This window comes from Triturus cristatus, chromosome 2_1 (genome assembly GCF_964204655.1).
Source record: "Triturus cristatus chromosome 2_1, aTriCri1.1, whole genome shotgun sequence".
Classification (NCBI taxonomy): Eukaryota; Metazoa; Chordata; class Amphibia; order Caudata; family Salamandridae; genus Triturus; species Triturus cristatus.
This window is the reverse complement of record NC_140581.1, coordinates 794,799,308-794,815,594: the sequence shown is the minus strand read 5'-3', so window position 1 is coordinate 794,815,594 and position 16,287 is coordinate 794,799,308. Positions and strand designations below refer to the sequence as shown.

The window sequence follows — 16,287 nt, the reverse complement described above, 5'->3', positions numbered from 1 at the left end:
GACAAAGTCAACTTGCTCCTTAACGTACAATATTATACCTAAGACATCTGTAATTCTCTTAAGCTTTGATATGCAAAAGCAACAAGGTGATGGATGGAATGCTTGAATTAATCTCAGCCACTGGTAATCACTTGGGCCGTATCCCAATTCATCTTTTTTCGCTCCCTCAGCAATTTCAGTTTGCATCCAGCCATCTGCAAATCAGCTGTGACCCTGCTCCTCAGGGGACCAGTCTAGCCCGAACTGTCAGGCCAGGTCCGCCCCGAACCAGAAAGCAAGCAACCTAGGATTGGTTTCGCCCTAGGTAGGGCTCATCAGTCAGGTATAGCTTGGTTTTAGTAGCACAGTGAGCCCAGGACCCACGTCTGCGCACACCCAGTGCACTAAGGGCATCAAATGCAAAATCAGGTGAGGAGTAGAATGCGCGAATTAATCTCAGCCACTGGCAGTTGCTCGGGCCATAACCCAGTCCATCGTTTTTCGTCCACCGTGTCACCTCAGTTTGGACTCCGCCATATGTAAATCAGTCTTGAGAAGGATTGCTCAGTACTCATTTTAACTTCAGTTAACCTTATTAAAAAAAAAAAAGACTTCTTTGCGATTGGTCAGACCGAAGATTACCCTACATAGTACAGAGAAATTAATTTCAATAACTTGGTTTTTACCCTTTTTCAGGAACAGTTACTAGGGAGGTCTTTTAGGGATGACTGGTACGCTGCTATTACACTTTTATCTTATTTGTAGAGGTGTATTGTGTTTATTAAATGTATTCTGTTGAGACAAAAAGTATCAGTGGCTGGCTTTCGCTTTTAGTGATTTTATTTGCGTATCCAGATGTACCATCTTGGATAAGTGGAAATAAATTAGGTTTATGTTGCCAAAGTCATGCAAAACGAAGAGGAAATTGCACATTACTCTAGTCCACATTACTCCTATTCAGAAAATTGTTTATTGGAATACATCTTCAAAATCCTCAGTACAAAGCCTTCTGCAATGTATAAGGGACCGAATTTGCAGGAACTACTGAAAAGGGACACACATTCTGACATGCTTACTCTCTAATACCTTGCTTTTTATTATTTTACTTTTTTAATATATCTTTATTGACTTTTTTTTTTCTCAAAAGAAACATCTCTGGTAACGGCAGGGACCAAATCCGTAGCATACAGTACTGGTGATTCAAAATCCACATACAACAGGCCGTAGCCTGAATTCTACAATGGGGAGATACCTTGCTTTTCATATACTCCAAAGGAGTTTGATTTTTCCACCAAAGCACTCTGCAAACAATTTAACCTATTAGGTTTCTGCAAAGAACTCCAGATTCCCGTTCTTCCAACCTGCTAATTCCGAGTCAGGTCTGCATAATCTTAACCACCATGTTTCTGGTTGCTCCAGTGGGAAACCTCACATAATATCGTTGTTTGTGGGTAAGGTTTCTTCAAGGAATCAGTTATGGTTCACCTTACAGGACACTATAGCAGTCCGAATGAAACTTTTTTATTTGTCGAAGGCAAGCTGCTCTACAGTTGACAATCAATATAAATAAACTGGTTGGCCACATAAAGAACCCAGGAATATTATGGAGAAACACTGTCCATAATTTCCCAGGGTTTAGGAAAGGTTTAGAATGGTCTGCTGGTAACATTTAAGTTCCGTTTATACAGGTATTCGTTGTTGAATTGATTTTTTAGTATGCATGGTAAACTGCTTAATTGAAAACGTCTCCATCGTAATGTCTGAATGGGTGCATAAAGAATCAATCCTGTTTTATGTACTAATATATTAGTAAATTACATACCAGTGATTTTATGGTGTTGCAGAGCATCCTCCAGGGCTACCACAATACCTCGATGTGTTTTGGGTGGAAATGGTTACTTGCAGAAAGCATTTGCGAGAGAACCCATGTAGCAGTTTCTAAAAGATCATGCTTAAAGTAATCTGTGCATATGGCAAATGTGAGTATTTCTGTGGCCAGTCCCATTTCATCTAGACTGGGGACACTTTTACTGGCTTTGGAAGGAACACATAGGTCAAGAAGCTGAAGTGGGGGACTGGGGATGTGGGAGTACAGGGTCAGTCAGAGCATTTTGGAGAGCAAAATAATCAATTGTTGGAAAAACCACTCCTTTACTTTTCATGATTGTATTACGTGTGGATCGGACGTGCAAGCACACATGCATCTAAAAATGGATGCAATAGAAAAAACATTGCCTTTTCTGTAGTATCCGTTTTTTAGATGATTTTACCAGTGCTCGCTCCCCTGGACTGTTGGTCTGTTCACCTATTAACTTCAATTGTAAAATAGTCCCTCATGCCTTTCACTGGAGGAAGGACACAACCTAACAGCCAATACAATAATGGTGAGGATAAAATACTCATTTGGCGTGATCCAGGATATGATAGTGTCACATGCCAATAGCTAAAGGTTCCAGGGCAGAAGGCACAGTGGCTGAAGCAGGTTGACCAAAACTCTTTAAGATGGTGCAGCATACTGTGTGCTGGGTTTCAAACACAATTATATACTAAGTGTTTGTTGAAAGATCTTTGTGAATGAAAAGTTTCGTTTCACAATATATAAAGGAGTGCAAAATCCAGAAAGGAGGTACATTGCAAATTTTAGTAAATTTTTGCATCAATGTTTCAAATAAGAGCATGCCTTACATTGGTGAACTATCACTGAAGGATCTCCTAACATTCACAATGCGGGCGAGGAGCGACACAAAGTTTCTGGCCAGCGGAAGACCATAGGAGTTCTATTAAGGAGTGTTTAACAGAAAAGGTCAGAAGCGGTGGACCATTTCTGAGCACTACTTTATGAATGATGGTCAGTACATTTAAAATATCTCCTGGCTTGTCTAGCACCCATGGCACTTATACTGTTGATGCTAGACAAGCCAAGAGATGTTTTTAAAGTACTGACCATCAGTCATAAAGTAGTGCTCAGAAATCGTCCACAGCGTCTAACCTTTTCTGTTAAACACTCCTTAATAAAATTCCTGTTGTCTTCTGCCAGCCAGAAACGTTGCGTTGCACCTCACTGGCATTGTGTATGTTAGGAGTTCTTTCAGAGATAGTTTCACCAACATAAGACATGGCTTTAATTTGAAACCAACTTTGATTCAAACATGCTACTTAAGTTGTCAAATCAACTTTGGTGCGATGTGTAGAATTTGGACTTTTACAAAGAGAGCATAAGTATTATTGTCATCTCACTTTTTCTTACATTTTACTTGAAAGCTGCAATAGAAGAGAATGGTATGGAACACTTCCACAAAGAAGGAAACAAAAAACGAGCAACACCATTTTGAGAAATAGACACTATTTATTGAATTATTCATGATTTATTTTATTTTCCTACAGATACAAATGGAGCACGTCTCAAAAGAAATTTTCTCTGCTCTGATGCAAGACATGATAGGACAATATGCTCCACCTCCGTATCCTCCTCCTGAAACTCCAGGTACTGTAATGTGTATGAACACTTGTTTGCTGTGAGCATAACTATTGCAACACCACCCTGTGTGTTAATTGAATTCAAAGAAGTTGGTGACTGCAAGATTAAAGCATATTAAACAATAATAGCGTACAAAGATAACCAGCGTTGGCATAGCCAATAGGTCTCGCTTTTGGGACCTTTAAGTATTTAGTTATGCAGCACAATATCCTTTGTGCAACAACATCAACTGTTGCATGGCTAAACACTTATAAGGTCCCAAGAGCGAGACCTATTGGCTATGCCAATGCTTGTTTTCTTTGAATTCTGGTATTTGTAGTTTCATTTATTCCATTATAAAATTGGGCTACAAGTCCCAGAAGTCTATGGCATATGGGTGTTCCTCCTGTACAACATATTTTTTGCCCTGTCCTTCTCCACTGTGTGGTGATTAGTGTGATATTGGAGCATCCTTTTCTGTGTCTCTCATTATTATTTGGCTTCACATTGCAGCCGTCTGGATACCTATTCTTTACATACCTATTGATTGCCTTTCTAGTGTTTAAAATGAGACAGCCCACTTTAGTCATTAGCGAATTTCACAGTGACTGACCGGATTCTGCCTTTCACAAGGAGCATATCCCCACACAAAATAGTTCCCTTCAATGCAAGGGACTACTGTGGATGTTTGTGATTTTTTAGACTAATAAATGTTTACTTTTAGTCCGTTTTATATTGGCCAGAGTCAAGTAACTCCCACCAACAACAGTTTTACCAAAATAACATGATAAAACCATATTAGCATTGCCAGACCTATTGGCTTTACCAATGCTTGTTTTTTTTGTTCATTGCTGCACGCATTTAGAAAGAAGAAAAAAAAAGAATTTGCTGGGATTGTGTGACTCACATATACAGGTACAAACACAATCACAATTCAGCTGCTTAAAACAAAAGCAGCATCAGCAGAGCCAACAGGGCTGGCGTTAATGTGGTATGCATGGAGACGTGTATGCACCGATGAGCCAGACATGTTGGCTTTGCCAACGTTTGTTGTGTTTACCTGCTGCTCATATTTTGTTTTGTTCACCCCCTGCCAACCGTTAACCACGAGAAACGCTGTTGTTGGACATGAGAAACAGAAAAGAAGATTCTAAAGAATATTCCAATTCAATATTTTTCTTTAGTTCTATGAGGAATAACCCACAAGATCAGGCTCTGCATAGACTGCACATATAAACGCGCTACACGTCCCTGGCTGAAGGAGCAGCATGCAATAGTCAATGGCCTATATACCCGAGCACAGCATTCACTGAATTGTTATCCTGGCACATTGCATGTGTGTGCATGAAATCCAACACTTGCTGCTGGGAAACCTGGCATGTTCATGAATTTTAGAGTGACTTTGCATTTTCTCTCACTATACTGAGGGATGCGTTTTTCTTTGAAGATGGTTTCTGTTTCACTCGCTATCATTTGACGGAACAGGGGTCGAAGCAAGCTGACATCACTTCCTGTGCAGATGTGTCAGCACGTGGATGACGGTGGCTTGTAGGCTTAAGTGGTTCCAAAATGTGTTTTTGCCCAGAGCGCGTTTAGATCAAGGGCCAGGGGTTGGAGCAGATCGGGATACTAGAGAGGGAAAGACTAGCTAAATGGCAGACGTTCTTCATAAATTGCAAAGCACGTGGCCTAGATGGAATGTTCAGAATGTTTATGGTCTTACCCATGGGAAATGCGGCCCAGAGAAGCCTGCAGTGACTGCGGTCGTCAGCTGAGTTATAAAATAAATTTTACTAATCAGACTCCCATCAATATCGCACATACCTAGAGGGAAAACGCCGATGACATGAGATTTTAGATAAACAAAATGTAAGCACTTTGGAGATGCAAATAGTGGCACAAAACCAAAGCACATTTTTGACACACGAGAAGCTCAACAAGCGCAAAGAGAAAGTGAAAGGAAAGAGAGAAAAAGATAAGAGGGGAGAGAAAGGAACAGGCAAAAGAAAAAGACAGATGCGCGAGAGGAGTGAAAATGAAGCTGACGAGGAGGGAGTGGGAGAAGGGAGGGGGTAGGGGAGGGGAGGGGATTCACGCGCTGTAAGGCTTAATGAGCCATTACAAAAAGCCAGATGGCCTGTGCACATTTACGCTCACATGCACGCAGGCTTTAGGCCAGCAAAAGCCTCTCTGGTAGCACTTTGAAAATCCGCTTACTGAAGGTCTCGCCTGAGCTAGCGCATGCGCTAGCGCTCGGGCGAGACCTAAAAAGGAAGACACAAATGTAGACAAAACGGACAAGATGTGCTATAATTATTGGGGAAAAGTTGATTAATTTGGTAGAACGGTTTGCCTTATATGACCGAAGGTGAATTGATTTTGCTTATTGTGGCTATGGTGCAAAACCAGCCAAGCAGCTTGCACGCGCTTAACCCCTGCCTGGCGAAGGACGGAAGTTCCAGTGTTTAGGTATGCAAGTATATAAAGAGCAGGATAGGATAGGAAAAATTGGAGCACTGTTTCATGTGGGACACCAACTCACTTATGAAATGTTTCATTTTGTGATAAATGTATTTCTTTTATTGCATTTTATCTCTGCTAGGCATATTCAAATCTAACAACAACAGCAATGAGCAATTTCCACATTGCATGAACCACATTGTACACAACACTTGTCGAGAAACAATATACTTTGAGTAGGTGTCACATAAATTATACTTCTATTAGAATATGGCTTACACCGTAGTAAGCATTTACGACTGCTTCATTCTACCTGCCTATCCCAGTTCTGGATTTCCCAAGGGGCAGTGATATCCGAACATTAATAGCTTCTATATGATTCCAAAATCTTCACCAATGTCCGGGGCATCCTCTACGGTATTCACTGGCTCCATGGTCGAACATTCATGCCTAACCAGTGTGCTAACTTAGCTGCAAGACGTAAGGTTCGCAATCTAAGCTTATTGGGAAGCCTTCTCAATTCTTGGAGGTGCATTTCAAACATCATTTTGGCCTTTAAGGAGAAATTTCAGAGCAGAGAAACCTTGACTTACAAAGCAGTGTCCCATTTTACGTGCTGTTCATAAACTAGTTTCAGAATCTGTGTGTTCTGTTTATGATCAACTGAATACAAAGTGTAGCTTAAGTTAAAGTTCCCCAACGATGTTCCAATATTCACGAATCATAAGAGGCTCAAAGCCGGATGCCTAGACGAGCCAGGAATATCTTTGCAGAAGGACTTTACCACCAGGCTGTCCATAGCATAAGAGTCCTAGGTCCAGATCTATGAAGCCTTTTTGCATTCTCAAATTGCCCGATTTTCACAATTGGGCCGTTTGCTACAGCAAAAAGGCTTTTTATTGTGTATGAAACCCAAATGGAGATTTAGTAACAAGTTACCGAATCGCAGTTTGGGTTTGTGACCAAATACCTATTCGGGACTTGGAAGGGGCATGTTTAGGGTGTCCTTCCCAAACACCAAATCAGATTGCTATGTTTTGAAACAGAAATCTGGTGGCAAAACATTAATACTTGGCAGACTACTGAAAGGCAGGGTTGGATTGGTAACACGGGTACTCGGGAAATGGCCGAAGGGCCAGTAGCTGAGTTCTAGCAGTGGGCTGCTTTTTTGGGGAGCCTGGGGGCTGTCTGTGCTGTTAGGATGCTACCAGCGGCCCAGTGGGTGCCTGAGTGGTCTTTCGAGAGGCAGATGGGCGGAGGTATCACTTCCTTTCTCTCGCTGGGCTGGTCCTTTAATGTATGCTGATTGAGCGGGGGCAGGAGGCCTGAACAGAAGTGGTCTCACTTGCATTCATGTGTGGCTCAGCAGTGTGAACTAATCTGTGCATTTTTTTTAAATCTAAGTGAAGTTAAAAAAACATGCCCTCCACCCCCTTTCTTTTCATAAAACTTCGCTGAAGCAGTGTTTTGCGGAAAGGCAATACGCAAATGTGAGCCACTTTTTTGGTGTACCTGGGCCGATTTGGTTTTTTTCATCTCAATCCAACCCTGCTGAAAGGTAATGGTAAGGCATTGATAAGCATGTTGAAAAAAATATTTAATAATAGGCAGTGGTCCAATGAACCCCTCCTGTTTTTGCTTTAAGGAAAACGGTCTGCATTTAAAAAAAAAAAAAAAAGGTTGCTTCATTTAAAAGCAATCACAGACATGGTGCTTTACCGACCTCAACAGGCCACCATCCCTATGATGGCTGCTATTCCTTGCAGTTTGCAATTTACGACCTACCTCATTAATATTAATGGGGTAGGTCGACTTGCGACCTTTTAGGAATTTGTACTTTGCAAACTGACCTATGAGTATACAAGTTGATTTGCAAAATACCACACTGGTTGCAAAAATAATAGTCGCAAATTGTGACCAGTGCTACGTACATCTGGTTCTAAGTTTAGCGATCAACCGTAAAGTTTTAAGGGTCGTTCCTTTTTTGTAGGTGACTGTGATTATTAGTTTAAGCACAAGGTTATTCTCAGTAACCGTTTATGATTACCTAGTTTTCAGCATCATAATGCACTTCATTGATTGCCTCTGCTTGGGTTACCTGTAAGGGAGTGACTACTGAAATGCTGCCAACTTTCCTAGAAATTCTAGCTATATAGTGCCTGATGATTTAACCTGTATTTTGCTTCTATCCACTTGTGGACACCTCGGTTTAAAAAAAAAAAAAAAGCAAACCTGATTTAGATATGCCCAGACAATTAATCTCGTGGGCATCCTCTATGTATATCCTATCTCCTTGACCTCTGTCTTGGTGACATATTATTTTCACCGCATTCTGCAGAAGCTCTAGAAAATTAGAATGAAAGACGTTTTCAAAGCATTGTGCACAATCCACAATATTTAAACAGGCTAATGATTCACTTTGGAAACTCTCTTTTTACCTGAAAGATCCTGTAAACGTAAATTAATAAAAGGGTTGAGGCCTGCATATTCCCTTGCCTGGTGGTTAGTAGAAGGTCTCTTAAGTCTTGGCCACACATCTTTCAGGTTTTCTCTGTGCATAGTTGGGGATAATAATGTTGGCTTCATGGAACCAAAAGGTTAAAACCCATTTATTCTCCCATTGTCAATGAGTCTGTATAAGAGCTCAAAATCCAGGATCCTTAAGCTTCCTTCAGTGAGAGGGGGGTTTACGAAATGCCACCCTACCTATCTAAGATCAAAATCAATTCTTCTGGGATGGAATCCAGTTCCTTAAAGAACATACATGTTTACATACCATAAAGTTGGAGACAGGTACTACAGCCTTGGGAATACCACCATTTTTTCCAGGGAGGCAACAAGACTGATTTTCATTTGTGGCATCAGGGTACCTCAATGTTACCAACCATGGTGTCTAACTCAGTGGGTTAAACTAAGACCATTTGATATCAATATAAATACTGTTCTCATCGAATATTTTGAATCACTTAACCCACACTATCTTTGCTTCTATTCCTGTTGAGAAAATACAGTAATTGTACCAGTTTACTTTTAGCTTAGAGTTTTGTCTGAACCACCATACTAAGGCATCCATTGAAAGCTTGAACCCTGTGGTGATATTTCCTAAATATAGTAAGTCATAGGAGTACAATGATTTAATATGGATTATTCCCAAGATGTCTATACATTTGTTTATGCCTTCAAGTCATATTCGCTTTTCTGAGAGTTCCTAAGGCAATGCAAAGATCGGCAGTGACAGGAGACAATCCTCTATCGTTCCTCTTCCCACAGTCATAATTGTGAAACCTTCCACCCCCTGTGTATCCTTGCTACAGGTTTGGCACATTGTGAGGCTATCTGTTTCAGCATGGCAGTGCCCAGTCCCACTTTTTTCAGTACTATGAAAAGATGTTTCCAAATAAATGCGCTAAATACCTTTTCTATGTTGACTTCCATAACCACTGATTTTGAAAAAGCTGTAGATGCCACTTGAATGACTTGCTATATTCTCCTAATGTAGGCGGAGGTGTTACTCCCTGATATAAATCTGCTGTGATCACAGTCAACTAGAGTTGACAATAACCCTAGTAATCAACTTCCAACTACTTTGCTTAGAATTCTGTAGTAAATGTTTACTACAGACAAAGGTCCATAAGAAGTGGACTTCGCGCAGTTTTCGGTATGGAAACGTTCAGGACTTTGTTGTGGGTAGAAAGACACCCTTCTCCTTAGTGTTTGCTTACATGTCTGAAAGTTTATGAGACAGTAAATCTATGAAGATCAGGTACAGGGGTCGAGCCCATAGTTAGACCCAGATTTGCTTAGTTCTGCCTGATCTAAGTAGTTGCTCACTTCCAGATCACTACCTTCATCTTGTTCTCTGGATAGCTTTTTATAGCAATCAAAGAATACCTGAATTATTTCATGCTGAGTATAAGCAACCTCATCCTAAGCTTTGCAGATACTCATGATAAGGCAACACTTGAAGTCTGTTCTAATCTGCTAGGCTAGCAAACTCACATTTTTTATTACCCATTGCATGTTTTTTAAACATGTAAGATTTAAAATCCAGCCGCAAATGCTCCAGAAGCTTAATCTATTTTATCCCTTTCTTAATTCCTCCAGTATGTCTCTGTGGGGCATTCAGTTTAAATCCGTGTAACTGTTTCTCTTTCTAATAGTTTACGAATGCCATATTTTGTTCTGATACAGTGACTCGCTTAATCAGCGCCTTAAATGAATCCCATTTTATAGTTGCATCATGTTCTGATCTGGCATTCTCATTGAATTAATTTTGTGTATTGTCCCCAATTGATTGCTTAAAGGAAGAGTCTTTTAATGCTGTGGTCTGTGGTTTCATTATAAGTACCAGTATTATACGTCTATTCCAACTAAATCCTAATAAGGGATTATAGTGTGAAGTGGTTTTACAGAGGTGTTCTGCCTGATTCGCCATCATCTGCAGTAATTCAAAGTCAAAATTCTGTCTAGTCTAGTGTGTGAGTCATTTGTTCGAGAGAAGATTACATCTTCTCTAGCCTGGGATTATGTCACCTTCATGTGTCTGCTGGTTCTCAGTTGGCTGACCGTTCATTTAATGCCCTAGCCGATCAAATGATCTGGCAAACTGACTTATAGACCTCTCTGGTTTTCTGGTTTTGCATATAGTTGTGTCTGGGGAAGTAAACCATGAGGAGGTCTTTAAACATTTGTTCCCTCTGACCCTCCATTCTTTGTTGTGTTATGTGTACTCCTGATTTTTACCCATATCAGGACCTCACTGGCATAACCTGTGTAGTCTGTACAAAATAGTTGGGCTCTTCACTTTTTCTTGAGCCTGTCCCATTACTGTAGTGAGTGGTGCTTTTCCTGTAGTAGCACTATGTTGTGTGCCTTTTCAAGTATGCAGTAAATGTGTATCATTTGTTGGCACATAACCCTAATATTCCAGGTCATGAACACAAACTTGATCAAGGAGACCATGGATGTTTGTTGTGATAGAGGGGATACTTCCTTCTGGACAAGTTTTGTTACCTATCTACCTACACTGCTATTTTGGTCTCTGAAGTCCTTTAAGTGCTTGAGCCTCATTTACTTGTACAACTGTATGAGTCTCATCCCTTTCCTATTACAACTTAACCTCAACTTATTCTCCCCCACCACACACACCCTTCCTCTAAGATAGGTAAACAATATCCCCTGTCCCGTAGGTACACATAAACTATTTATGATCTCCCAGATTCCATATTAGGACATAGGAGCTGAGGGTTACTAGGCATCTTTCTTGTGGCTATACTCCAGCAGGCCCTTATAAGTAGTAACCATACCACACTTTTGCTTCTTTGAAAAGTCCCAATTATATCTCAGATATTTAACATGGCCGTAACCTGATAAACGTACCCCAACATTCGCGAAGCAAGAGTTTAAATGTCATCTGCTAAACTGGGAGTAATTTTGGGCAGCACATCTGATGCTTCATTTGTAACCTCTGATCTGGAATCTGTCTAGGCGGAGTCTTTGATACAGTAGATCACTTTTCAGATCTTCTGTCCATACTTGCACAAACCACTGCAGTATCTCTCCCATCTTGTAAGTGATCTTCTTTCAGTTTATTGATTTGACCGAACTGCAATTGTTTTTGTTGCCTTTTCTTTACTTTTTTGTAAGTGGTTGGGTATAGCCTTCTAGGGCTAGCCCCAGTTTCCTTTGCCCAGCACCAGGCATTTGGGGCTCATCAAAGAAGGAAGATTTTTATGTGGCCATTATTTTCCATTTAACTCTCCTGTAGGGTGTTCGATCTATTAAGTACTGCTGAAAATTGGGCTTCCCATAAACAAAAATGCATCGGTCCTGCAGTCGGCTACAAATTACTATTCCTTTAGAAAAATACAGCCCCTTCACTTTATTCTGGTGCTGCAGTGTGTGTGTGTGTGTGTGTGTGTGTGTATATATTTTTACTTCAAATTCTTCTATTTTGTTTTTGGTTTGTATCACACCAAATCCTGCATATATCTGCACGTTTGTTATTTATATTCTTATCATTTACCACCGTCTAAGTGACCCAAAGTGTGAGTCTGTAAAGACGTATATATTAATAAAATAACATTGGAAGATTAAAAAGAGCCCACAACTCCGTATACTGATAATATTTCCTGTCAACTTGTTCATTTATCTTAATATATATTGTACAAGAAATATACTGAATAGAGTTCCAACCAGAGCACTTAGCTCAAAACATTGACCTAATGATTATTATTTATAGTATTGAAGATATGTCAAAGTTCGTATAATTTATTTAACCAATGCCTTCTTAGTCTTGTGACAAAGTGTTGTCTTTCCACCTCCTTGATGGGACTGTACTTTTATGGAAGTCTTCCTCAGTACAAATTTCCAAGAAGATAAGACTCTACGTGCCTCAAACCATGGGATATAATTAACTATTTACAGACCTAGTTAGTGATCGCTGACTTGTTTAATTGCATTATTCATAAGAGTGGCATATTGGTCCGCTTTAGTTCCCCATGTCAAATCTGTAATGCTAGTTTGTGTTGTTAACAGCTAGCATGACACACCTCTATGTGGATATTATCAGGCTCTCACGTTTGGAGTTCATTGTACAAATCATGGCTCAATCGTTTCTGGAAAAAAATGATCAAAAATGAAGCTTGCACATTGAAAATGTTTTCCTTTGTACTTCTTTGAAGATAAACATAGCTATTGTCTGTAGAATTCCTGATATTGCTTCGTGTATTTCAGTCGGCAGTAACAGCAATGTACATCTGGTCAGGACCTCACTTCACTTTTTCACGGGCACTTCTGACCAGTAGGTATCTTTGCTATCTCGTCAAGATGTGTGTTGAAGTTGGTTCGGCAGTGAATGCAAAGAACTCTTTGAATGAAACATCGGGAGAGTCATTAAACGGGCATCTCATGTTGCGCAGTAGATACACTACGCCTGAAATGCACATCCAAGGTGGAATGCTGGCATATGTAGTTGCAGTTTGTAATACTTACTGTTTTAGGTTAGAAACTTCTTGTCTTTGCATGCTTTGTCCGTGGATGTCATTCCTGAGATTATTCCTCTATATCATGTTAGCCTTGTTAATCTACTCAATTCTTCATTCTAATTCTTTGATTCCTGTATTTTGTTCTCAGTTAAGACCCTTGATATGGCTTCTGGGAATTAAAATCCGGTACCGAACTGTATGTCAGTTTTTCTTTTCCATTAAATGAATAAACAATCCTCATAATGTTTCTAATGTGCTAAGTAGATATTGTTCGCAATTACTGCCAGTTTCATGCCTATGCATAATTACCTTAATGTTCTGCAGTTAATGCATGCACAGTGTGGGAATTGATTTGATTGTTATTTATTGCCACATATATTCTGCATCGGAAAACTAAGTTTAAATGGGCACTGGAATTAAGCACTGCAGATGACAGATTCCTCTGTATTCTACCCCTTGATGGAAAATGTTAACTCATTAAATTCAGTTGCTTTATATGTGTGGGTGTGTCCTTACAGCACGGCAACCCTCATAAATTGAATTTCTTGACCACTTAATTTATTTTGAGATCCAGGCTAACCTACACATGTATCACTCCTTTTACTGTTTCACATTCGTTAATTAAGATGGGGTGCAAGACCATTCAAAGACTGATCATCACTGCTGCATATTTTCTGTCACAAAATGTTATTGAGTTCCTCATACCCGTTAATTCCATTTTGCACTGCTCAAATCCTTAATACGCTCCCTCTCTCAGAAAAATTATCTCCCCTTCTCTCCATGTTGTATATCTGGCAACGGATTTAATGGCACTCTGAATGCTGCTTAATACAATTTTGGACCAATGTGGCAGACAATACTTTACACCTCACCTTGGCTTATGTTGGTGATCCTAATTCAAATATTCTGATTTATTTTTTCCATTTTCCCCTTTCCACATATGCAAAGAATAATATATACAACATTCTTGGATTTGTATTTTGTGAACTCTGAATGTTAATCTTATGATAAGTTAGTTCACAACCATATATGATCAATCACACACTGCAATTCCCAGACTGATGATGACCAATCACTAGAGAAAAGTTGACTTTGAACCCCACTACTTTGTGATGGGGTTTGTCTTCTTATACTCTCACCACATTTTCCTTGAAACCTTTATTCCTTTTTATGGAAAATATTGGTTCTTTCAGGTTGAGATACTCTTCTGACTTAATGTGGTAGTTGTGTCTCATGCTGTTTGAATGTTGTGACACATACCACTTGTGATTATTCTTTTTTCCATGGGTATCTGCAATGTTCCTCATTAGGTGAACTGTGCTGTTTTAAAGCACTTCCTAAGTAGCCTTTTTAGATAATTCCGTTCACTCCAGTTTTACTCCCAAGTAATTTGAAGTAATCCTCCTTTTCAGAACAGTTGCTTCTTATTCTTAGGCTGAATTGTAAACAGTCTGTCGGATTTCTTTGATGGAAACTGGAATAAATAAAAATGTTTTCCTATCTGTGTTTTAAATATTAGTTATTTATATTTGTCCATGTTCATGCTTTATATTCTAAATCGGGAAACTAATTTCATCCTTGTTCCAATTGAATGACATATCTTTGTCAAGGGAACATTTGTTAAAGTATACATGAAATAAAAATAAGTCCTTCTTTTGTTCCTTTCAAAATTACAAAAATGCCATTTGTGTATCTCAACCAGACAGAGATAATTTGATTACATTGATTGTTTTGTATGTACATTTTCCCTCCTATTTTGTATGAAAATAACAGCCATCTCAGGAGCGAAGGGACAGCTCACTGCTATCCTTTTGATCTAAAAATAGAATTTGTTTAAAGTCATTTCTGGTTAAAATAATTTTGAATATTTAAAAATGAAATTATTTCTAAATTGAGTTTTTTTACACCTCGAATGTTACAATTCAAAAGTTTCTATTGCAGCGTCATGAGGCATGTTTGTGTACAGACGTTCCACAGCTACTCTGACTATTATCTAGCCCAAGTTAATATAAGAAAGTCATATTTAGTTTAGAATATCAATGGTGTGTGTTACATAGTAAGAAACGTTTTCTAACATCAGTATATTGCATTATGCCCTCTTCTTAATCTTCAGTACTGTTTTATATATATATATCTATCTATATATATATATTATCTACTGGCGGTCGCCAGTAGATAGTTATAGTTAGGACCGTGTTTCCATAGGAAATCTCAAAATTCTATTTTGAATAACTTTGGCGCCAGTTGACGAATCCTCGCGGAATTTTCAAAACTAATGGGGCGCTCCGTTCAGCTCCTACCCTGAAAGTCTCGGGGTGATTCATCAAGTAGGGGCCGAGAAAAAAGGGGGGTCCCAAAACGCGTTTTCCCCATGCATTTTTCCATAGGACCTTTAGACACAGCTACAGCCCGAACGGCTGAACAGAATTACTTGAAATTTGGCAGAGAGGTAGTCCTCAGGTCAGAGATGTGCCTTTTGCAGGTCTGGTGTAAATCTGTTCAGTAGGTCCTGAGAAAATAGCATTTAAATCAATATATATATCTGTAAGCGCGCTCCGTGCGCTTACGGTAAGCTTACCGTACGCGTACGGTGCCGTGCGCGAGCTCAATTCTGATTGGTGGTTACATGACTGTAAACATTCGAATCGGTCAAAATCAGAAAGTGTCGGCCGCCATTTTCTGTCTCTCGCACTGAAAAACAAAGGTGGATAACGTGAAAAGGGGGCAACGAAGAGAGTTGCAGACCCCCTAGCGTTTGTCAGGGGGTCCACGAAGGACCAAAAAGTACGAAAAATACATTTAATAATTTAAAAAAAAAATCGCGGAGTGCGCGTATGGTAAGCTTACCGTACGCGCACGGCAAAAAAAAAAAAATAATAAATAAATAAAAATAACAATCACATTTATTAAATAAATTGAAGGACCCGCAAGGGAGAAAAAAAAATTGTTACTGTGTAAAAAAAGGCGAGGCGCGCACGGTATGAACTGCGCAACGTGGGCGCTCGGTGCGCGAAGCGCACCGTGCGCGCAGGGTGTGCGCACGGTGAAAAAACAGAAAAAAAAATAAAAAATAAATACATAACTTAGCATTTAAAAAACCGTACAAATTCACTGAAAAAACCATAGGTTTCACACACGTTATAGTTAGGAATTAGCATTTAAAAAACCTTGCAAATTCACTTAAAAAACCATAGGTTTCACACATGTTATAGTTAGCTGTACATTTCACTCGTAAAAAACCAATGAAATTCCACGTTATAGTTAGATCAGGTAACTATAACTTGCGCGACCGCAATCCACAATGTGTCAGTTCAGATGTCATCATTGATGTGAAGAGTGATGTCACTGACCATGTCATGAGTGATGTAATATGTGACGTCATCAGCAGTTTATTGTGGGCGCGCA

At 39.5% G+C, this 16,287-nt stretch overlaps 1 protein-coding gene across 2 annotated transcripts in view; it reads left to right on the top strand.

The window, feature by feature from the left end:
* The window catches only part of LOC146865885 (uncharacterized), a 455,435-nt gene that overhangs the window by 66,403 nt on the left and 372,745 nt on the right, over positions 1-16,287 (top strand). For both annotated transcript variants that reach the window (XM_085632802.1, XM_085632795.1), the window contains exon 2: positions 3,364-3,463. In XM_085632802.1, coding sequence (XP_085488928.1) covers positions 3,370-3,463 — 94 coding nt within the window. In that variant the 5' untranslated portion in view covers positions 3,364-3,369. The remainder of the gene's footprint in view (positions 1-3,363; positions 3,464-16,287) is intronic.